The sequence below is a fragment of the Phyllostomus hastatus genome, unplaced genomic scaffold, assembly GCF_019186645.2.
Source record: "Phyllostomus hastatus isolate PE091 unplaced genomic scaffold, TTU_PhHast_1.1 phas_contig_948, whole genome shotgun sequence".
Taxonomy (NCBI): domain Eukaryota; kingdom Metazoa; phylum Chordata; class Mammalia; order Chiroptera; family Phyllostomidae; genus Phyllostomus; species Phyllostomus hastatus.
Genome location: NW_025333993.1, coordinates 10396902 through 10420336, shown reverse-complemented (window position 1 = coordinate 10420336; position 23435 = coordinate 10396902). Strand labels below are relative to the sequence as shown.

Genomic DNA, 23435 nt, shown 5'->3' with positions numbered 1-23435 from the left:
AGTGAGTTTATTGGGTCAAACACGTGGCGCGAGGAGAGTTTATGTCGATCTGCAGCAGTTGTTTCAGAATTACAGACGTTGGACTCGGTGTTTCGATCACTCGTGGACTTCACTGTTGGAAAGACCCGTCTGTCAGCCAGGGTGAACGCCAGCGAGGGGGAGAGCCGGTGGGGAGAGCGGCCGGGTGCCCCCCATCCCCCGGGAGAGGCCGCAGGAGCAGCTCCAAGCAGAGGAGGGGGCGCTGTGGTCGGACGGTCAGGAAGCCGGTCTAACAGGCAGACGACCCGCAGGACGGTCGGCCGCCGGAGGACTGGCAGCTCCTGGGGGTCCCGCAGGTCGGGCGGCGGGATCCGGATCCAGGGTCCGGGGAAGGGACCCCACAGGCACCACAACCCTGGGGTCTGAGGCCACCAGACCCAGAGCCCTGGGAGCAGCTGCTGCTGGACCCCTGGCCCTGAGCCCCAGTGGACGGGACCTGGCAGGGGCTGCTGGGCACGGGGACCCTCGGGCTGCAGCAGGACGGCCGGCAGCTGCTGGGCGCCCAGCAGATGACCTGGTAGCTGCTCTGGGGAGAGGGGCCCTGCAGGCAGGGGCAGGGGTCCCTGCTGGGGGCCGGGGTGCCGGGGTTGGAGGAGCTGCAGGAGGACCCGCAGGAGGAGCCGCAGGAGGAGCTGGGGCAGCGCTGGGAGCTGCCCAGGGAGCGGGAGGAGGAGTTTCCAGAGCGGCAGCTGGTGGACATGCTGGCGGAGGTCGAGGTCAGCCGAGTGACAGCGAGCGGAGTCCGAGTTCAATGCCACGGTCTGGGCTGCACGTTATATACCCGCACGGACCTGGGTGTGTCCCTGGCCGGCGCTTCCTGCTCGCCGCTGGACGGGGGGAGGGCCCCGTAGGTCACTGCCGAGGTCGCGTTCATTGCATCGTCACGTGGTTGGTTGGACGTGAATCACTCGGATGCGCTTGGGAAGGAGCCGCTCCGTTTCCTCCCGGGAATGTCCCGCGTCCCGCCCTTGGAGGCCACGTGGGCACACGCGCCCCCCACCCCCCCGTTTGTCTGCGGGCCCGTGGGCCGTCCTCTCGCCACACGCAGTCGCGTCAGCCTCCCTGCCTCCCGCCAGGGCATCAGGCGCGCGGTGGCCGCCCTCAGACAGTTCCCCCGGGAAACGGCGGGGGGCCTGGCCTCGGGGACACCCCTGGTCACCCGCTGCCTGACCTGTGACGTGTCTTCTTCACGGCGTGCGACCGTGGCTCTCCCCCAGCACCACACGCAGGAGCCCCAGCAACCAGGGCCGCCTTCCGCCCGCCCTCTGGCTGACCTGACCCACGGGATCCTGACGGTCGCCGGCGGAGCGTAACCGACCGTGGGCCCCTCGGCCTGGCACACGGCCGCCTTCCCCGTGACACACTCGACTCCCCGACCTCCGGAGCCGGAGGTCGGCGTTAAGGGGCCCAGACCCCGTCCTCGGTGTTCCCGCCGACGGACTTCAAGGGCGGGGGGCCAGCAGGGTTCCCCGAGGCCCCGTCAGTGAGGCTTCGGATGGAAGGGTTCGCTGGAGCGGCGTCCCCTGTGCTTTCCGACAGGCCTGTCTCACCGGAGACGTGCGCCTCTGCCTGCGGTGTCGGCGGCTCACGGTGTCTGCTGCGTTAGGTCCCCGACGGAAGGGCACACGCGCTCACAGCTGCGATCACTCGCGTTTCAGGGGTGGGCACCGTTCTCCGCAGCGATGAACCTGAAGCATGAGAGCCCCGCGGGGCTCCAACACCCTCTGGTCCGTCCGCGCTGGAGAAACCGTCTCAGAAACGTCCAGTAAATTCCTCCTGATGGCTCGGTGAGACAGGGGCAAAATTAAGACCTGAACCACACACAGGCTCCTTATGCACAGTCAAGACTCCAACACTCTGCGAAGACAAAAGCAAATTTGACTTGACTTTGCGTCAGCCCGAATCTATTAGGCGTGTTTATATAAGGCAGGAGAGCCTTATTTACCCTTCTTAGGAGCATTTGCACCGAGGAGTGTATTCTCGAGCGGCGCTGCACACATCACTGAACTGTATACCTGTGGCGTATGTTTTACTTTCTAGCCCAAGAGCCAGAAGCCAGTTCTTGGATTCATGGGGGGAAAGCGCAGCAGGAGGAGAACGGGAGCGTCTGGGGTGGGCTCCTCCGCCTCCTGTTGAACCCGGCGCTGCGCAGGGCCTCACCGAGGGGCGTGAACTCCGGGCCCTCCGTGCGGAGGGCGGTCCTTCTCCGACCGGCGGCCAACGGCCCTGCTGCGGGCGCACACCGGCCAGGCTGCCTGCCGCTCTCCCCCACGCCCAGTGCGGCTCACCCCCCACCGCCGCCCCGGCGCCCCTCCCACGGCCGCTCCGACTCCCGGAGGGAATGCGGGGCGCCCCAGGGACCACGCCCAGGACACGCCCCCTGGGCTCCCCGCGTTTGACTGCATTTCCCCAGGGGACAGTTCTCTCGTTGTCTCTCATCCTGCTCAAGTGGATTCTACTGAAAAAAAATTTTAAAAAGGCTTTTTAAGATCCAGAAGTTCTTGCTTTTCGAGGCCAGCTCCCACCTCTGGGAGTGAACCTGAAAATAACTGGGGACTAAGTCAATTCTAATTAACCCCCCACCCACTCCTAATTAGGTCAAGGCTTCATTCATCAGAGCCTCCGGTGCGCTCCGTGCAGATGCTGATGAAGGACAGGCGGGTGCTCCTGACCGTGTCCCGCGGGGAGGAACAAGGAGGGGGGGTGGGACCTCGAGCAGCGCCCAGCGGGCCCTGGGTGGCCTGTCCGGGACGGGGCGAGGTTCTCCCGCGCTCTCCTGGGGCGCGGCTGAGCGTCTGAGGACAGAGTCACCGCGTGGTGTGTCCGAGGAAAAGGGCGGCGATGGGAAACGTCTTTTTTCCTCTTATGAGTGGGGGCACACCAGCACTGCCGGGAAGAAGACCAACCCGGGGGCGCCCCCAGGCTGGCCTGGGTGCCCCAGTGGCGGCGGTGGCTGCTGCTCCAAGCCCCCCGCGAACCGAGCCCGTGTCTGAGCGCACGCTGGCTCTCTGAGCGCGGAGTCCCCGCGGGTGTGGGAACACCCTCCGCCGGGCGGACGTGCGGCCCTGGGAGAAAGCGTGGACACCGTGCGATCCCGTCCATCGCCCTGTCCTCCCGTTCGCTGGCCCCCGGGTTCCTGGAACCCACCCTCTCTGGGCCTGCAGGGCCCCCTCTGCCTCTCCCCCGGGTGCGACTGTCCACACCCTCTGGCCCAGAAGGGGACCCGCCCGTTCACCCCGGTTACTGCTGGGTCTGGGCCCGGGACCCGGTTCTGAGAGCCTCTGGCCCTCTCCAGGCACCGGGCACGGGGCTGGGCCTCCGTTCCCTGGGGTCACCCGGCGGCAGACTGGCCACGTGTGTCTCCGGGACGGACCCTCCGCACGGTTCCGTGGAGCGGTCAGTGCCCAGGTCTCCGAAGCCCTCTGCTTCCATGCAGACCTCCGTGATCTCCTCAGACTGTTGTTTTGCCAACCCACTGCAGCCATGGAAAATACGTGAAGGAAAGGCAAACTCCAGAGCAGTTTTCTGGATCACCTCCACTCGCAACTGTTGCCGTTCTATCATATTTCTCTCTCTCTCTCCCTCTCTCTCTCTCCCTCTCTCTCTCTGTCTCAAAACACGACAGAGAGGAGTCCTTCCTGGGCCACCCCCGGCCTGAGTCTCCCTCCTGTCTTTTCAAGGTCGTCCCAGGAACACGTCCATTGGGTTTCAGGAGCGTTCCAGGCGGTTTTCCTCACACACATTGTAAGTTTGCACAGTTGGTGGTTCTAGCGTTATTTTCAGTTACAAGAACACAATTGCATTGTGCATGTACTTGTAGTTCTATATTAGAGCTGTTTTCAGTGCACCCATGCTGACGCCGACGTGCGTGTGCTTTGCCACCACATCGGGGGGGGGAGGGGTTGCGTGTGCACGCACCGTTCCGGGCCCGTCGTGACTGATGTCAGCGCATCGGCCTTCACAGAGACCCTGCTCAGCACACACTTGGTCCCATCTTCTACGTGTGGCCGAGCTGAGACGCAAGCAGGGCCCACCCCCCCCCACCCCCCGCCCCCGCTGAGGGCTCCTGCAGTCACGGTGAGGACGGGTTTGCCCCGCTGCTGCCAGAGTCCGCACAGCCGGCCGCCTGGCTGGGGCACGAGGCCCCGGCTGCTCCCGCGGCGGCTTCGCCGAGCTCGGCCGCGTAAGGGCTGCACATTACTCGTCGTCTTCCTCCCGCTTTGTCGTGGCTCAGCACCACACGTCACGGACGAAGGACGTATTTGCACTTGAAACCTTGCACCGTGCCGAGGGCTCCTGCCAAGCGTGCATTCGGTGGGAGGGGGTTGCCGGGCCCGAGGCCCTCGGGGCTGCTCAGCCGCCAGGCTCCCCGCCCTCGGGCTCGGGGGCGGGCGGGTCCCGGCTGCCGCACCGATGGGCTGGGCCGCCCAGAGGCCTCGGTTCTCTTCGCTGTGACTTCCTTCTGCCGAGAGCTTTCTAGTCGCTTCTTCTGTTAGAGCTACCTTCAGGGTGCTCTTCGTGCATCCTTTACTTTACGTGTCGGCCTTCTCCTGCAAATACGCTTCTCCGGTCAGGCGTTTGACTGTTGTTATTATTATTATTATTACTATTATTATTACTATTATTACTACTGCTACTATTTTGGTCGGTTCTACCGAGGTGCAGCACGCACACAGTGAAGCCCACCCTCGAGATGTGCGGTTCCGCGAGTTTGACAAACGCAGACAGTCGTGTGACCCCCGACACGGCTGAGAAACAAAGCGTTTCCATCATCCCCCAGTTCCCTCGGGCCCCCTCCTGTCAAACCCCTCCCAGCGCGAATGTGAGTTCCTGTCCCGATCACCTTCTGCTTCCTGAGCGCACTGTGGCAGGAGCTGTGTCTCATGCAGGCTTCCGTGTCCAGGCTCCTTCCCAGAGCACGGTGCTCCTGAGGTCCCTCCGTGTACCTGTGCCTTTCAGTGGCGCTGCGGCCACTGTCACTGCCGACCGGTGTTCCTCCGCGAGTACGTGGCACAGGGTGGTCATTCACGGGCCGGGCACGGGACCCCCGGGCGCCTTCCCGTCTGGGTGTCGTGGGCAGAGCTGCCCCACGGCCAGGTGTGGGCCTGGCTGCAGACCCGGCCCCTCGTCCTCCCTGGGTAAGCCGGGGGTGGCGCTGCCGGTGACTGCAGGTGCGGCTTCGTGCGGAAGTGCCGAGCGGTGTCCCGCGGTGGCTGTGGCTCGCTTCCCGCAGCGACGCGCAGCGGCTCCGCGTCCTCGTCAGCACCACGCTCGTTATCAGCGGCATCGTCGTTGCTGTTACTACTCGCCTACGCTGGCAATGCACGGAGCCGTGTCCCGTGTGATTTCAGTTTCGTTTGCCTCACGATTCACAGGATGAGCTGTCCTTTCATGAGCCCCTCGCCTCCCAGGTCTCTGCTTCCGTGGGGCCTGTTCAAATCTCTGGGGTCGTGTCTCCCTTATCATTGAGTTGTGAGAGTCCCACATGGGTCCTAGGTCCAAGGTCTTCGTCCACTCTGTGCTTTTCAGATTTTCTCTCCAAGCCTGCGGCTCGGGCTTGTCCTTTCATTTTCTTACCAACGGGTTTTAAGAGCGGATGCTTTCAAGTTTCAATTAAGTCTAATTTACCAAAAAATATGTTGCCACGGTTGACCCACAGATAATGGTGGGGTTAGGGGTGCCCACGGCCCACAAAGTCCAAAATCCACGCGTAACTCAAGTCAGCCCTCCACAAACACAGATTCTCAGCGGCCAGTGGACCCTTGGACAAGGAGGATTTGACCTGCGCAGGTCAGAGGAAAAAACCTGTACACAGGTGGGCAGTTCAGACCTTCACGGAAGGGGCAACGGGATATGGTGCAAAGTTCAAGTCAAGCTTGTGTGTGTGTGTGTGTGTGTGTAGGTGTGTAGGTGTCCACTTATCCCAGCGCCATTAGTTGAAGAGACCGCCCTTGCCCATGGCATCACCGAGACACCATTGTGTCCATCCGTGTGGTCTGCATGCATCCATTTCTGGACCCCCCCTTCCGTTCCGTGCAGGCACACGCCCGCGCCGTGGCGCCCTAACTACCACAGCGTCGTGACGGCCGTGCAGTCGGACTGGGGGTCCTCGGACCTGCCGACCCCCGCCGGGGGTCAGGCTAGGAAGCAGGGGAAGTGCGGCTCTGTGGCTTGGTGGGCGCAGAGACTGAGCCCAGAAAAAGTGAAATCAACAATGTCATCTTCACCATCCTCCCTGTTTGGTTTTGTCTCCATTTTAATCTTTTTTTTCATGACCCTAACATACCCATCTTCTCGCAAATGTCCATTGGAATCAAACTTCATTACTTAGATTTGTTAAAATTATTTTAGAGAAACCAAACGCCTTTGAACCCTGCTCAACTCGACCGCCTCCAGAGGGGACCCATGTTCCCGCTGCCGACGCCCCAGAGCCTTCCCGCCGCCGCTGGACCTCGCCTGCTCCCGGTGCCTGGTTTGGCAGACCGCGGCGGCGGCGGCGGCTGTTCACCTTGCGTTCGGGGTGGAGACCGCGCCCTGGGTGCCGATGGGCCGTTGCACTGGTGGAGGCCGGGGGAAGCCCTCTGTGTTCAGCTGGCCGGTCGGCAGACAGACATCGCCGGCTCTTTGGGGCGGCCCGGGAAAGAGCCGGCCCCCCTCCTGTTTCCACGACTTAGTTCCCCGTCTGCATCCTGGTCCGTGTGAAGATGTGTGTCAGAGAGGGGGGAGGTCTCAGGGGCCGGAGAGGGAGCCCAGCTTCACGTTCAGCTCGCGGGTCCCTTGCCGTGCGATGTGTTCGCGTCGGCCCCGCAGACGGACCAGGGAGAGAAACGGAGCAGGCGCGGTGCGAAGCGCCGGCACCGCTGCAGAGCTGGGCGTCACCAAACCCGCGCGGGAGAGGCTGGCGCGGGGCCAGGGGTCACGGCGTCCACCTCCCTGCGCTGGTGCATTTCGGGTCGTCCTGACGGGAACCGAACGGAGGACAGCGGTCAGCGCTCGGCTGCTGCGTGTATCGGGGGAGACGCCGTGGCCGCTGAGGGTCCCGACCATGTAACATTCCGAGACTCCGAGTTGGAAACGCGTCTGATCCTTCCGTCTCTGCAGTGAGCTTCCACGGGACGACCGTTCGTTGCTGAGAGTTTGCTCCGCCGCCGGCTGTGCAGGAAGCGCTCCACTCCCTCCCCCGCCCAGTGAAATGCAAGCAGGACTCAAGGAGCGCACGGCATACCCGGTTGGAGAGGATGCGGGCAGCAAGCATGTAGAAACTTACCTGTTTCTTAGAGAGTGTGCCCGAGTTTTCTGGAGAAACAAAACCAACTGATATATGCAGTCCTATGTATAGTCTGTCTGGAAGGGATCCAGCCATGTAATGTAAAATGTAGAGACATTTATTGAAGAAGATACAAGAAACATTGCACCCAGGACGATGACACCTCAGTCTCCGTCAAAGCAGGCACCGTGGGACCTCATGCAGTTAGTTCTCCCAGGCACCATCACCTGCCCTGTTGTGGTTTCCTGAAAACACAACATCGATGGTCTGAAATCTCGTCCCTTTCAAAGGTGATTTTAGTTTGGGGAAAACCCACAAGTCTCAGGGCACCAAACCTGGGCTGTAGCGGGGCTGAGTCACCTGGGTGATTGGATGTTTCACCAAAAAACTCTGTGACAATGAGACAGTGAGCAGACAATGAGCAGGCACGTTGTCGTGCTGACGCTGCCAGCCACTGGTTGCCTATGGCTGTGGATTTCTGAATCATCCAAATAGTTTCCTTGGAGGAATGTTCGAGCTTAATGCAAAATTGGATGCAGAGTCATTGCTCTACTCACTCAGTCATTTTGGATGCGATGGCCACACAGCGCACATGCTCACTCAGTGGCGTCTACACCCCCACTGACCAGTACAGTGAAGTGGTCATTGTTCACGCATGTGCATTCCAGTCCACGCTCCTTGGCTGCCAGGTCACACTGATGTCACGCAAGCCATTCTCATTGTGTTAACAATGGCTGGACTTTTTCTGGACAGGCCTTGTATAATGCACTAACAACATTTAGTAATTTATGTGAAGGCATTTCTTGTAAGTAATAGAACTAAGGTTTAAGTTCAGGTTTGTCTTCAAATTTCACTCTTTTCATTCATTCATTCAATTATTTCATTTGTCCTCATGAATTTCTTTCTCAGGATGGATATTTATTAGACTTGAGCAGATGAGTTAATGCAGAGATAGACAAGTGACTGAGCCAATGAACAGTCGTTGGGGTCACAGCAGTCTGAGTTATTAGCGCCAAACCCATTCCCGAGTTCTCTTCAGCTCTGACTCTGCTAGGAGCCTGAAATATATTTCTGGATGACAAGAACTATATTCTGATCTTGGGTTCAGCTTGGATCCTGCTTCTGTGAGATAACACTTAGATCTTGAATGGAACAGCTAGCATGAAAGAAATATCTTTTCTCAGCACATTTCTTAAGTTCTGTGCTTTGCTTTATCTCACAGGAGGTGGGGAGAAGCCAATCATTGTTGGGGTTTGCAAAAATATCTTGTGTGAGGCTCCAGGTTTAGACAGAGACTGAGAGAAGAAAAGAGGCAAGGAGAGAGAATTGAGTCTGCCCACAGCCGGGACTTCAGCATCTGGGGCACCTGGTTGTGTGCTTTCTCCGGAAGCTCTGAACCTCCCAGTTAAATGGTGTTCTGCGGGGAAAGCAGCAATGATGCATTTTCACGCCAACAGGAACTGAGCAAAAGCACGAAACCCACTGAAATAAATAAGCAAAATCATGAACCTGATTCCTATGTTAAGTTAAGCAAATTATTGCAGAATTGGCTGGTGTGTCTCTATTCCTTTGTAACACGCTGGGAAGAGATGGTCCAGGGGCTAGGCATGTGTAAGTGTGTTGTGAGAAATGGGGACACAGGTCAAACTGATGGGGAAGGGCCTCGGGCCGCTCGGGGCAGGGGTTGGTCCCTGGAGGCTCAAAGAAACATGGCTGGTCTGGTCTGGGCAGAGGGAGCCTCTGCGGCCATTCCCTTCCCGAGGCGGGGCTGAGTTAGTCGGCTGGGGCGGCCGTGCGGAGCGCCACGGGCTGGAGGCACCACGGACAGGCGTGCGCTGCGGCGCGGGCTGGGCTCAGGTCCCGGTGCCGGCGTGGGGCGGGTTCTCTCCGCAGGCTCGTCTCTACCGAGAGCAGAGCCGGAGGCGCCTTAGGAGGCTGATTTAGATGCGTCTCCCAATTTCCATCCTCCTTGGGCGCAATGAGGCCGCAGCGCGGATTTCCTCCCGAAGACCCTTGTGAACCCTCCCCCGGCTGCGCCCCAGGAGGGCCCTTCCGGGTGCAGGCCTCTGGGGCGTCGCTCATCAGTTTGCTCATTAACATGAGATTGATTTTCCCCTGCACAGACATGGCTGAGTATGTTTTATTCATTTACTTAAGAGACAGATCATTCCTTTCTCATTCATGGGAGGAAGCTGCCTGTTTTCAGGGCCAGGAATCAGGGCGTCGCCACGCAGCCGGGGCCCCGCCCCCTCCCTGCCAATCACCATGCCCCCACCAGGCCCCGCCCCCACGCTGCCAATCACCGTGCAGCTCAGCAGGCCCCGCCCCTCCCTGCCAATCACCGTGCCCCACCAGGCCCCGCCCCCACTCTGCCAATCACCGTGCAGCACATTCTGCCAATCACCATGCAGCACAGCAGACCCCGCCCCCACCCTGCCAATCACCGTGCAGCACAGCAGGCCCCGCCCCCCCACTCTGCCAATCACCGTGCAGCACAGTAGGGCCGGCACACCGCCCCCCACACACACACACTCAGACTAGACGCCTGGTTTCCTTACACCTGTCCGTTCCCTAAGGACCCAGACAGCAAAATCTCAGCTCACGAAGCAACAATCACACACTGGCCCCTGGCCACAAGTAAAAGCGATAAAGTCTACACTGGGAATGCCTAGACGCATCCTTTTAATAAACGTCTCTGAACGTCCTTCTGTGCTGGAAACCGAGTAGGACGTCACGGCTGCACCCGGTGCTGTCCCTGCGGGGCCCAGGGGGTCTGCTTGGGGGCTTCCTCCGTAGGGACAGACCAGCCGAGCGCGACGGGGCCAGACGCGCGCAGCGGTGAGCAGAGTCCCATCAGGGCCGCCGCGCAAATCGCCTTGAAATTGTCTGCCTTTGGAGGAAGAGTCTATCAAAGAGGCCTTGTAACACTGAAGGTGCAAAACTTAAAACGGGCCCTGGAAACTCTTCACTCCATAATCTCCGATCTAAAATACCAATTAAACCAATAACATTTAGAGCATTTCAACAGGAAACAGAAACACTTAACTACTCTTGAAAACAAGCCCAGAGGAGAGCAGTTTTATTCCATCAATAAAATACACAGAAAGGCGTCCTTGCTTAGAGAGCATTACCACTTCGTAAAGCTAGGCGACGAAGAGATACATGTAAGGGCCGGGAGACGTAGGGGGGACAGGAGAAGAGCCAGTCGGCGGTCAGCTCCCTGTCGTGTCGCTGAGCGAGGCCACGCATCATGGGCTTCCAAACGCTGCTCTGGTCCCATGGAGCCTAAAATGGTGCTTTCCACGTGGGGCTGCAGTTACTCTTATTTTTTTTCAAGTGTATTTTTTTAAATCCCAAGTTTCTCATTGAATTACAAACATTTCGCTCTTTTTACCAAGGAATGGCTCACACAAGAAAAATGTAGAGCAGTGATTCTTGAAATTGGCACCTGGCAAGGGTGTCCGACCCGCGGCCCTCGGCCCGTGTGCGGCCCAACACAAAATCGTACATTTACTTAGAACCTTTTTTTTGTCTCATCAGTTTTCATTACTGTTTGCGTATTTAATGTGTGGCCCAAGACAGTTCTTCTTCTTCCAGTGTGGCCCGGAGACACCGAAAGGTTGGACACCCCTGCTGAGTTAGAATCACTTGGGAATGGTTTTCTTTGTTTATTTTAGGCAAAGAGTTACATGCGTTCCTTACTAATTGGCAGACAGTACCCTGGGTATTTCCCATATATTACTGCATTAATTTTCATAATTACCCAGTGAGAGAGGTACCATTGTCACCCCCACATCACGGATGAGAAGATTGGGGCGTGATGGGCTCCGTCACTGCACAAGCTCACAGTGCCGGAAAGGGTAGCGTCAGGGTTTGGTTCCCAGGAGTCCTGACAATGGGGACAAGCTTTTAGCCTTCTGTCACACCGTCCCTCAATCTCAAGGGCGTGTCCCCTCCACAGAACCAGTCACCGGGCCGGTGGGATGCCGACATCCATGTGCTAACGGGCATCCCGTAAACTCACCAGAGTTTCAGGTCCTGAGCGATCAAACACACTTCTTTTCACGATGCCCTGAGATTACCTCGTTTGTTGGTTTGTTGAATTCCAAGTCTTTAAAAATAAGTCCTGGCACTGGGACACGTTGAAAAGTCAGCATCAAGAAAGGTGACAAGAAAGACAGAACCCTGCGCACAACCCTCCCCGGGGAGGAACAGCCTCACCTACGACTCACAGCTCGACGGCCACGCTCAGCGACGGCTTGGTCCGCTCCGAGTGGGACAAGACGTGCAAGGGGTTCATCTCGGGGCACCAAGCACGTGCCAGGGCCAAGTTTAGGCGCTGCAGAATTTGAACAGCGAAATGGCAGAGCGAGCGAACTGAGCGCACACGGCTGGTGAGCAAGAAAGCCGGAAGGGGGTCCCCAGGTCAGAGGTTCCCCAGGAGCTGAGGCCCCATCCAGTCGTCTCCTCCGGACGCCGGGACACCGCCGCCTCTGCTGCGTGTGTGTCCCCGCCATCCACCCGAGCGGCACTCCGCCCAGGGAGCCACACTCCACCCGGCCCACTGCACTCGGGAGAGCCGGGCTGGACTCCTGCCTCGGGCTGCTGCCTGCCCACGGGCGTGCACAGGCTCCGGCACAAAGGAGCCCAGCAGCACCGCGGATCAGCCACATCCGCCTCCACGCCATCCCCTCCCGGGTTCCACCAACGCCCCAGCCCTGTCCCGGAGACAGAGTTCACGGGCAGAAAGCTCGCCCAGCCCTGCGCCACTCTGGGGGGGTTACGGGAACGGCCGTGGCGTGACCTGCCTCACGCACCTCGTGCCTTCACTCAGCAGAGACTTTGGGAAAAAGGACAGGAGGAGGCGCTGGTGACACTCAGGACAGGACATGGCAGGAGGGGACGGGCTCACGCACACAGAGGTCACCCAGACAGCTTCCCGCCCGGGCTCTTTCCTTCCCCTCACTGCTGTCCCCCCGACCACAACTGGACACCAGCGGGGACGTGTCGGCCCCGCATCTCATCTGACTGTCGCTTCAGGGCAGAAAAGCATCCAAACCAGCTCCTAGGAGCAGTGACCCTCTCTCAGCTCCCCAGACAAAGGAAGGACGAGCAAACACAGTCGTTAATATTCACCCCTTCTCACACGGCTCCTGTCATCTAAGCCCCCTGCTACGGAGCTTCCCTTCTCTTCCTTCTGATCAACAGTCATCAAGGAGCGCCTACCGGCCACCACGCGGTGCCACTCACGCTGTCAGCGGGCAGTCAGCGGGCAGTCAGCGGGCAGGCCTCTGATTTCTGACTAAAGGCTTTGTTGTTGCACTGCCTCCCAGTGTTAGCTGTCACAGTTGCTACTCTTCTCGCCAGGATTCCCAGTGAGTCACTCGCTGCTAGGCATCACGAGGCCATCTGCACAGTGTCCCTGGGTAGAGACACACCGCCTTTGTTCAAACCCTAAGATGCGGCATCTCGCAGGACGGATAGCGATGCCACGAAATCCATCTTCCTCACATGCAAACAGCAGCCTCCCCTCGGCGAGGGCGCCGCGATGGCACGAAGAGAGGCGGCAGCATGTTCTTAGCCAGGGCTGCCCATTGCCGCCGAGCTAGGATGCCATCCACAGAAAACAGACCCCCGTTTCTCCATTTCCAATGTTGTCCTTTCCACCCGTGGAGAGACCCTCGCTGCGCAGAGCGGTCACAGTTGTCGGGAAAGCAGTATGACCCCTAGGGCTCTGAGCGGCTCCGTTGGCGCCTCGCTACATGTTGCCCGATGTCGGAGGGAATGGTTTCCAGCAGGGGCAGGTGACACATCGCAGTTCCGGGCGGGGCAGTGGCCCAAGGTGTTTGCTCGTCTGTTTTTCTCCATCGTTTATTTATCTTCTGGTTGGTTGGCATGTGCTCCTGTCGGTTCGGAGGTAGGGAACCACTGATGTAAGCCTTTGCCCGCCGCACAAAACCCGCTCAGATTCTGTGGCTGTCCGAGGTGCTTTAAGTCGGAGGACCGTGCACGTCGATAAGGCGGTCTCGTCGCCCTGCCGTCTGTTTCAGGCTTGAGGTTCCGTGTTCTAACCCATCAACACAGACACAGCGCGTTTCTAGTAAGGGTGGAGGAATACCCTTCCTGGCCGTAAGGAAGCTTGTTTTCACAAATTGTCTTAGAACCAAAGCCTCTCGGTTTCTCTCTCATTCTCCCCCCAATGAGAGGGACCTTAACGAACACAACAAAATAATGGCGCAGGATTGGTAACCAATGGCAACCGAAATGTGGCCTCAGAGCCAGATGGGAAGGGTAGTGGTGGGGCTTTCGGGGAATCATGGGGAGCACACCCCGCAGGAGTGGGGCGGCTCAGACTCTGGTGGCACAGGCACCCAGAATTTTTAAAAGAAGTCAGAAGACCATATTTTGTGTGAATTCCTCTGATATCTAAATGCTGGCAACTAAGTCGGAATTTAGTGGAAAGCCCACAGAGGCCCGCACTTGTGCGAGGAACAAGCTGTGCGGGCCGGGTTCGATGGGGGACCAGAGAGCACGTGACGCATCGTTCCAGTGGCTCCCTTCGCCGCTGCACCAGAGCGAGGGGCTGGGGAGGCGCAGGGACGAGAGGGGCAGCCTGGAGATTTGTCACTGCAGACAAACATTCTTAACTCAACTTTTAAACATTGAATGTATTGGCATGACACTGAGTAACAAGCTCCTATAGGACTGAGTGTACATCTCTCTGACACGTCATCTGTATGTGCACATTGTGCTCGTCCCCCAGAGACCAGTCTCCTTCCGTCACCACGTAGTTGACCCCTATACCCTTTCCAAGCTCCCCCCACCCCTTCCCATTCCCCACCCCTTGGGGTAACCCCCAAGCTGTTGTCCTTGTGTATGAATTTCTTTGTTGCCTTCAGTTGTATGTCCCACATATGAGTGAACTCACACGGTCCTTAGCTCTTCCCAGTTTATTTCACTCAGCACGATATTCTTAATCTCCATCCGCATCATCGCAGATGGCAGGGCTTCACCTTTTCCTGCAGCTGCGCGGTGTCCACTGTGCAGACGCACCGCGTCCCCTCTGTCCAGTCCTCTCCCGGGGGACACTCCGCTGCCTCAGTGTCTCGGCCGCTGTGGATGGTGCTGCAGAGAACATAGGGGCGCACATGTCTTTGCAAATAAATGTTTCAAATTTGGGGCGTAGATACCCGTCAGAGGGGTTGCTGGGTCACATGAAAACTGTATTCCTAATTTTCTGAGGCGTCTCCAGACTTTTGCACGGCAGCTGCCCCAGCTCCCGTTCCCGCCCGCAGTGAACGGGGCCCCCCTCTCCCCACCACCTCCCCCACCCTTGTGATCGCCTGTCTCGTCGGAGGCAGCCACCCTAACCCGTCCGAGGTGGTGTCTTGCAGTTTTAACTTGCGTTTCCCTGACAGCTGGTGAAGCTGCGCACCTCTTCACGTGTCTGTGGGCCGTTTGCAGGTCTTCTCGGAAGAACTGTCCGTTCAGGCCCCTGACCCATTTTCTCGTCAGGTGGCTTGTGTTTTTTGGTGTTGAGTTGGATGGGCCCTTTACTGACTGTTATTTTGATGAACACTGTTCCTGCCTCCAGTCAGTAAAAAGTCACTCTTGCGTGTAAGAAGACAACCACTTTCGAGAAGTTCTTTGGACACCAGAGCCTCGAGCAAGGCCTGACACTCACCCCACTGCAGGGATGAGAACTGTTCCCCCGGTGGCGTGGAGCCCACGGGAGAACTTGAGAGAATCAGAAGCTCACAAGGTGAGTGTTTGAAGTGGCTGTTGGCTGCGAGGGCAGCCCCCTTGTCACTCCTCTGCTTTACAAAGCCCGTGCGGTGCCCCCTGTCGTTAAAGTCACCGTCGAGCGTCCGTTAGATCGAGAGAACGTTTACACTCTAAGCACGCGCAGTGTGAGCCACCAAAGGCCGTCTTCGCTCAGCGCCGGGAGCCGCAGTGGCGTCACACTCCTGAACCCCCGACGCCGCACGTGGGGCCGTCGGTGTGGGTTCCGTTGGTGCCTTTGTCTTAAAGTTGTCCAGAAACGAGACAATGCATTCGAAGAATGTGATAAGTCTGTCAGACATGTTCTTAATTTTTATTTGGATTGAAAGAGGGCGAAAGACAATAAAAGCAACAAAAAATACAGCAATGTAACCACTGGGAGTCCGGTCAAAGCTCCGGAAGGAGCCATCGCCGTGGAAGGTGCCTTGGAGAGTGACCGGGGGCCCCTGCAGGCCCTGAGCCCTCAGCCGGGATGCCACGATGGCACACGCCCGGACTCTCGGCCGGGGCGTCTGGGGCCAGAGAGAGAGAGAGAGAGAGAGGGAGAACCTACGAAGCTTCAGTCCCGAAGGTGCTCTGCCCAGCCTTTCCGAGGCTCCGTGGGCACGTGCCAGGCAGGCCCGGAGGACCCCGCCACCCCCGCGGGGCCACGGCAGCCAGGGGGCCGCTGGTGCATCGGTGCAGCCGTCCTGGGCTGTGGGTGGGTCCGCAGAGCTGCCCACCTGTGCCTGCCTCCAGCCCCGGAGGTCAGCCTCCTGGCCCCACAGCTCAGGGAGCTGGGCCTCGAGGAGAAGGGTGCAGACCGAGACACTGCTCTGCTACCTGCCAGGAAGCCACGGGAACCCGGGCCACAGCCGACCCTCCCCCGAGTCCCCACCCCCAGGGCAGCGGACCGGGGTGGGACGTGAATCGAGCACCCCGGCTGAGGTGACCCTGTCGCCAGGCCTGAAGCCCTGACTGAAGACAGAGGGAGGAGGTGGCGTCACTGGTACCAGGGAAGAATCTGGAACTCTTCCGTGCCATCAAGGACAACTTACGTAGCTTCGTGTGCAGTCCTGAAGGAAAAGGTGAACTCTACTTCTGTCTGCGGAAAATCACGCGACTCCTGCTGACACAGTCACTGTCACGCAGAAACGATCGGACTGCAGCAAAGACACAGGCGAAAGGTTACAGATGACGTGATGACTGTGACACCTGATTGTTCCGACTTTCTGATATTTATGGGGGGTGTTGTCACCCTGCGAGTTTTTCTTTGTTAATATCACTCTTATTCTAAGTTACTGTTCATATTTATATCTGCTGTTATATTCATAATGCATTTTTTTCCTTAAAGAGGACTCCAAAATCATGCACTTCAAGACTCACAAAACCTGGGTCCAATCCGGTCAGACAGTCGGGACAGCGGTCACGTAGCACAAGCAGGAGAAACCAGCCTCTCTCGCGCCCTTGGAAACGCCCACGGACGGTCAGCATTCGGGGTGGGGGCTCGGAGACGCTCTGGGAAAGGGGGGCCCTGGACGGTTCACCAGTAGAAACGCGTCCGCAGAAGCCGCAGGCCGTCCGGCCGGGTCGGAGGGCCTCCTGCGCCTCCCGTCCCCTGGCCAGCGCTGTCCCTTGTTCCTGACCCTCCGCTTCGCTCTCCCTCACGTGCGTCCGGCGTGGGCTCTGCCTGCTCTACGGACGGTCTCCTTTGTGAAACACCCAGTCAGAAAGGAAGTGGCTCGGGCTGCGCTTTGCTAGTCTTCCTTCTCAGCCCCTTTGGCCAGCTTTTCCGCAGACCCCCAGGCTGGACAGGGAAGCACTGCTAATGGGGAGTCAGAGGAGGGGCTCTCTGCCGGGCGCTGCGGATCCGCGGTCCCAGCGGGGCCGGCCCGTCCAAGGCCTCTCATCGGCACCAGGTGTCTGCCCCTTGGCCGCCGACCCAGCGGGAGGCGACTGCATTTCAGGCTCCGCCCGGGAAGCAAAGTCCGGAGCAGCCACGGCGGGAGCAGGTGCACGAGGAACGGGGGACGGTACCCAGGAGGGGCTCTCCTGGCCAGGGTGCGGGTGACCACACACCGACCCGCCGTGTGTCACCGGGGCAACCCACTGCCACCCAACCGTGAAACCACAACGCGCTCACCCATGAGTGCAAGTGAAGCGAGCAGGGGAACAGCCATTACGAGGAGAATTACTGAGTTACGTGTACTCAAATGAGGGACTTCAAATGTGGAAAAGACGGTCCCGGAAGGGGCCACACCCAGTGCCGGGGGCATATAAACGCCCCCGTCCAGGAGGGACACCCAAACTCGGACTCCGCTCCCTGTCACTCGGCCGACCTCGACCTCCGCCAGCATGTCCGCCAGCTGCCGCTCTGGAAACTCCTCCTCCTGCTCCCTGGGCAGCTCCCAGCGCTGCCCAGGCTCCTCCTGCGGCTCCTCCTGCGGGTCCTCCCGCCCCAGCACCCCGGCCCCCAGCAGGGACCCCTGCTCCTCCAGCCGCTGCCCGCAGGGCCCCTCTCCCCAGAGCAGCTACCAGGTCATCTGCTGGGCACCCAGCAGCCGCCGGCCGTCCTGCTGCAGCCCGAGGGTCCCCGTGCCCAGCAGCCCCTGCCAGGCCCCATCCACTGGGGCTCAGGGCCGGGGGTCCAGCAGCAGCTGCTCCCTGGGCTCTGGGTCTGGTGGCCTCAGACCCCAGGGTTGTGGTGCCTGTGGGGTCCCTTCCCCGGGCCCTGGATCCGGATCCCGCCGCCCGACCTGCGGGACCCCCAGGAGCTGCCAGTCCTCCTGTGGTTCCAGACCAGCCTGTGGATCCAACTGCTACTGATCATCTCACTGGATTTCTAACCCTGTCGTCCCTACTATCCCTGCCTGCACTCATCCCCTCCTGTCTCCGCGTCCCCTGCAGGATGAGTCGCTCCCTCATTCTCTGAGTATCGAGGCCTCACTGCCCATCAGGCCCCAAATGCGCCTAAAGAATTCAACGATTGCTGTATCATCTCTCCACTGGAGATGGGATGGGTATTATTGTTTCCCCCCCCCCAAAACTGTACGAAATGAAAAATCATTATAATCTAATAAATCTCTTCGTTCTGCTACCCAGCTTTGTCTACTGGTGCCAGCTGTTTTTTACTGGGGTTTTGATTGGGATATGAAACAGGTATTATGAAAGGATCAGTGTGCACATGGGAATAGGTTGTGAAGTCCCAGAAAGTTGGGGGTTTGAACTAATTTTGAAGAACCTCAGATATTTTTCTTCCTCAAACCATAGGTAGTTGAGGACTCTTGTTTGAATGTGTTGATTTTTATGAATTAAAATCTCAAAGCCAGGAGTTAGAATGATTCTCTCATAAGATGTGGGGCCCCTGTGCATGCCAAGAGGCACAGGTGGCAGACGGGGTGACAGTCGTGTAGGACATGCAGGGAACAGCAGTGATGCTTGATCCGAACGGCTAGGGCTACACGTGAAAGAGAGACTGAGTTAACGACACATGAGCCTTGCATTGCATCTTTATGCAAGTGGACATGACATAAATGTGGACGCATGTGTACACTTATGAATAGAGGTAAAGTTACAAACATGGTTATGGAAGTATAGATGGATACATAGCTCCAGATATAGATGAGTGTAAAGATGATACAGGTATAGAGGTAGTCTGATTCCCAAGGAAACTTCACCAGACTTCGGGAAGTTAGGAAATGACCAAATCCCAAATATGTTTCATGTAGCACAAACACACTCACAGGCCATTCAGTAAATGAAAACATTAGATCTAGATGTCAAAGTAACGATAACTGATGTACTTGGAAAACAAAAGGATAGATTTTTAGATAGAGATAGAGGCAGAGTCAGCGATTGGTCACTAGGATAGATTTAAAATAAAAAATGAAAAAAACTATAAAAATATTGAGTGCAGCTTCAGAGAACATGGAGAGGTCTCATGTCATTTCAGTTGAAGTCCTAGAAGGAGACTGTGTTTGTGTGTGTGTATACAGACACAGTGATGTTCAATGAACATTTAACGACCGTTGACAAGTCAAGATATTAATGAGTCCAAGAGGGTCAGCATGTACACAACGGACCCAGTGCGACTGTTCCAAGTGGAAGAACATCAGTGCACACATTTACGAACTGTTACACACCCGTGCAGGTGAATGTGAACGAAGGCCCAGCCCGAGGCACATGAAGTCAGACTGATGAGCAAGAAAGGAAAAGAACAATTTAAGGCAACCAGAGGGGGAGAATATAAGTTATGTTTTAAAAAGTAATAATAAAATCGATGACTGTATTATGAACAGAAAAAAAATGAAGGTGGAAGAAATTAAATATGCTCAATTTCTGCAGAAAGGGGACGTTCGAGTACTTGGCTAGTGAGTGTCCATTTCAGAAAGGAAGGGCAGATACGAAACACTTTCAGACGAGCAGACGCTGAGCTTGTCCCCGGACTTCCAGCACCAAAACCTGCAGTAACTGTCGAAAGCGAAGTGGCCCCAGAATGTAGCAAGAAGATGTAAGAAGGAATTATCAGTAAAGGAAGAGATAAAAATATTGGGTACACTTAAGAAAATGCTGCCCATAAAAACACGGGGACAGATATGTGTAAATACACGTAAGCATACACAAAATTAAAGTACAGAAATTCCTTAAACATGGTAATACGTGAATTGGGGTAAATGAAATGGCCTTGTCATTTCTAACATTCTTGCATTCTAGAGGAAATAGGGGAGGTATTAATTTATATTAGCCAGCCATGCTATCATGCATGCCGTCTGTCTAAGGAAGCAGTATCTAATGGAACTTTGTGTGATGCTGAGATATTTTGATCTTCACTTTCCAAAATGTGGTATCCATGAGCCACACGTATCTGTTTTTGCGCTTGAAATGTGGCAAATACGACTGAGGAACTGAATTCTAACTTAATTAGCGTGCCTGGAACTGGACACGCATGGGTGATGGCTGCTCTCCTGAAGGGCGTGGCCCCAGCATCATCCCCTCTGAGTGCAGAGTGAGATGACGGGACCCTCCTGCCAGGAGGGTGGGTCGGTTGCTGGGAAACGGCTAATGGACTTCCTACCACGCAGCAAACTTTGAGATTAGTAATGCAGCATTAGCATTCGTGGTTGGTTTCATTTGCCTGATACATCCTTTTATTTTTCCCTTTTCTGTTTCCTGATATTTAAGAAAACCTATTTTAAGTCTGATGTTCTCTGAAATTTGCTCTCTGAGATGTGATACATCCAGATTTCTACCTAATGTTTACTACTCTGCTGCCATGTGAGTCATGGCCTGTGTTCCGTCTCACCTTCCCTCATGCTTTGGGAGGGGCACTAAAACAGCTCAATGCTATAAAATTGCCCTTTTAATTCACTGTTTTCCAGGTTTTTAATTTTTAAGCAGTGTAAGGGATTTTCCTCGGCCATCCCCGGCGCGTGTGTTTGCTTGCACCCGTACACCCAGGACCACACACCTCCTGCCACTCCCAATCACCGTGGAGATTACTGCCTTTCCCACTGGGGACAACGTGTCGGGACTCGTGTTAGCTCAGGTTTGCCGAAATAGAGAGCTCCGTGAAAAGATATTTAGATATTTTACAGTGGAAAAATAATCTTAAATAAGTAGCGTGTGTTTTACAATGAAGGAGAACATTGTGTGAAAAGGACTTGAAAATAAAACTGCCCAGAAGGTCCTGCGTGCGGGGCTCGTCTGGAGAGAGGGGACTCCAGGCTCACGGGGAGTGGACATGGCCAAGGAGACAGGGTCCCCACGAGGAGCTTACGCGCCATCGAAGTCGAACTTTCTATCTAAGTCGTGCAGATGGAAAACCCTTGAAGTCACCAGTGATCTGCTTCCGGCCGGGACCCACCGAGTTTCTTTCTCGATTCATCTTATCTGTTTTCCTTTCCCAATGAATTTAAGAAGCAGTATATTATGTAAGGAAATACGTGGGAAATAACTTCTGGGAATGAAGTAAATTTAGGGGAAGGGAATTGTGGTGACAAACAGGGTGTCTTCATTCCGCTGACTTAGAGAGAGTGACTTCACTTGATCCCGCCCTTAGAGAGAAGCCCCCCAGCCCGTCTGCCTGGGAAGCACCCTGGGTCTTGGCCGAGAAGGGGGGGCACTTCCGGTCCTGGTTAGAAGGCATTAATGGCTGTAGTCACATCACTCTGACACTGAAATAGCTCACCGGCCTAGCCCTGTGACAGCACCATGCACCCACCCAGCAACAGGAGACAGAGGGAATTATTCATCCTCAATTACAGAGAACCCAGTGGAATTACACAGGCGGGAATGCGAGGTTCCAAGCGTGGAAAAGGTGACCGGGCGGGAGGCCACACCCGGCGCTGAGAGTATAAAGCACCCCAGCCCACACTGTGGCATTGAACTCAGACTCTGCTCGCTGTCACTCGGCCGACCTTGACCTCCGCCAGCATGTCTGCCAGCTGCCGCTCTGGAAACTTCTCCTCCCGCTCCCTGGGCAGCTCCCTGCGCTGCCCAGGCTCCTACTGCGGCTCCTCCTGCGGCTCCTCCCGCCCCGGCACCCTGGCCCCCAGCAGGGACCTCTGCTCCTCCAGCCGCTGCCCGCAGGGCCCCCCTCTCCGCAGCGGCTACCAGGTCATCTGCTGGGAGCCCAGCAGCTGCCGGCCGTCCTGCTGCAGCCCGAGGGTCCCCGTGCCGAGCAGGCCCTGCCAGGCCCCGTCCACTGGGGCTCAGGGCCGAGTGTCCAGATGCTCCTACTCCCTGGGCTGTGGGTCCGGTGGCCTCAGACCCCAGGGTTACGGCATCTGTGGGGTCCCTTCCCCGGGCCCTGGATCCGGATCCCGCCGCCCGACCTGCGGGACCCCCAGGAGCTGCCAGTCCTCCTGCTACAGACCGTCCTGCGGGTCTGGCTTCTTCTGACGAGCTTGTGAACGGTCCCGATTCTCTCAAGTACTGAGGACCGAGTCCACCCAGTGCCACCATCATTCCGTCGCCAGTTGCCACAGTTATTTTATCGGTAAACCATCAGTTTCTTGCCTCACCGGCTTGGACAGACCCTGAAATTAATGAGACACCCGAAATTCAGTCCTCCTGCTCCTGCATTTCCATGGAAGAGCAAGTGAAAATGAGTTTCAACCTAATAAATTCATATAACTCGGCTTCCCAGCGTATTGTTCGCGGTATTACCATTCCTCTGCTCTCCAGACCCGCCTACCGTTTTCGTATTCGAGGGTTTGGAGGAGGAAGTGAATCGCCATCAACCTTAGAAACCGGGTTCGGGCCCAGCGCCGTCTGGCAGAGCTGAGTGGCTCCTGCTGCTGGTACCGCGCGTGCGCCCTCACAGAGGGTGGTCTTCCCGCCGGTGTTTGCGTCTCTCGGTGTGGGAGGCATTTCCCCAGAACAGGAGGCCGGTGTCCCCACCGACAGGGGGAAGCAGGAGGTCGGTGCGCAGACTAGAAGCGCCGACAACAGGCGCGTGACACAATGTCTGCTGCGAGCTCACACGTAGAGGAAAACTTCACGTCTGGTATCTGAGCGTAGGTTTCCCTGGGACTGCGGCTTGGCTCCGGCCGGCTCACGGCGGCGCCCCTGTCCCTGCGCCCCGCAGGCGGCGCTGCAGGGCCGCGTCTGTACCCGTGGGTACGTGGGTACAAGTCACTGCGACTGCAGGGGGGCGGGAGGCTGAGTACAGGGGGTGGGGGACCCCCCTGACGCTTCTCCAGGCTCAGACGAAGCAAACGAAGCGCGGCACGCCCGAGCCGTGTTGCAGAATTCCTTCCTAGTCCAGGCCTGGGCCCGCCCTCCTGCGGAACTGAGCCCCGGAGCTCGGTGCGAACAGTCTGTCTGCGCAGGGTCTGCGCAGGGTTCCAGGAAGCAGGCGTACAAGGCCGTGGGCCTCATATCGATCAAACGGGAAAATCTCACTTGATGTTAAAGTGGACAGTGGAGAGTCCATCCTTCGGGGCATTTCAGGAATTGCAGAGTGACTCTTGGGGTTGTCCGCCCCCAGATGTGATTTTAGTAGGAGAAGCATTTACCCAGCGGCTCCGCCTCCCGAGGGGCGAATGCCGTCTCGGACGTGCGGTGACTCCCCGGGACTTCATCGCCGGGCAGAGGATCGCCGGTGGGCTCCTCTCGTGTCCTCGCTGTGACCTCGGAGAAGCCCGGGCAGAAAGGGGAAGGAGCGGTGTGCGAGCCTGAGGCCGGGGCTGTCTGTGCGAAGGGAATGCGGCTGGCAAGACAGCGACACCCGGTGTCGTGGGCGGGGCCCGGGCGGGGCCCAGGGTGGGGGGGGGCCCGGGGCGGGGGCCTGGGTGGGGGCGGGGCCAGGGGCTGAGCCCTGAGTGGGGGCGGGGCCTGGGGAGGGGCGGGGCCTGTTGAGGGGCGG

At 57.6% G+C, this 23435-nt stretch overlaps 2 protein-coding genes across 2 annotated transcripts; one reads left to right on the top strand and one right to left on the bottom strand.

Annotated features, from left to right (window-relative positions):
* Nucleotides 1–777, bottom strand: LOC123828112 (keratin-associated protein 13-1-like). The gene has a single exon (XM_045852743.1). The coding sequence runs from the start codon at nt 737–739 to the stop codon at nt 269–271; it is 471 nt and encodes a 156-aa protein (XP_045708699.1). The 5' UTR covers nt 740–777; the 3' UTR covers nt 1–268.
* A 20691-nt stretch (nt 778–21468) lies between these two features.
* On the top strand, nt 21469–22200 carry LOC123828097 (keratin-associated protein 13-1-like). Its single transcript, XM_045852688.1, has one exon. The coding sequence runs from the start codon at nt 21500–21502 to the stop codon at nt 21965–21967; it is 468 nt and encodes a 155-aa protein (XP_045708644.1). The 5' UTR covers nt 21469–21499; the 3' UTR covers nt 21968–22200.
* Nucleotides 22201–23435: the final 1235 nt, after the last annotated feature.

Coding starts and splice junctions, on each gene's coding strand:
- LOC123828097 (XM_045852688.1), top strand. CDS start 21,500: ATGTCTGCCAGCTGCCGCTCTGGAAACTTCTCCTCCCGCTCCCTGGGC.
- LOC123828112 (XM_045852743.1), bottom strand. CDS start 739: ATGTCCACCAGCTGCCGCTCTGGAAACTCCTCCTCCCGCTCCCTGGGC.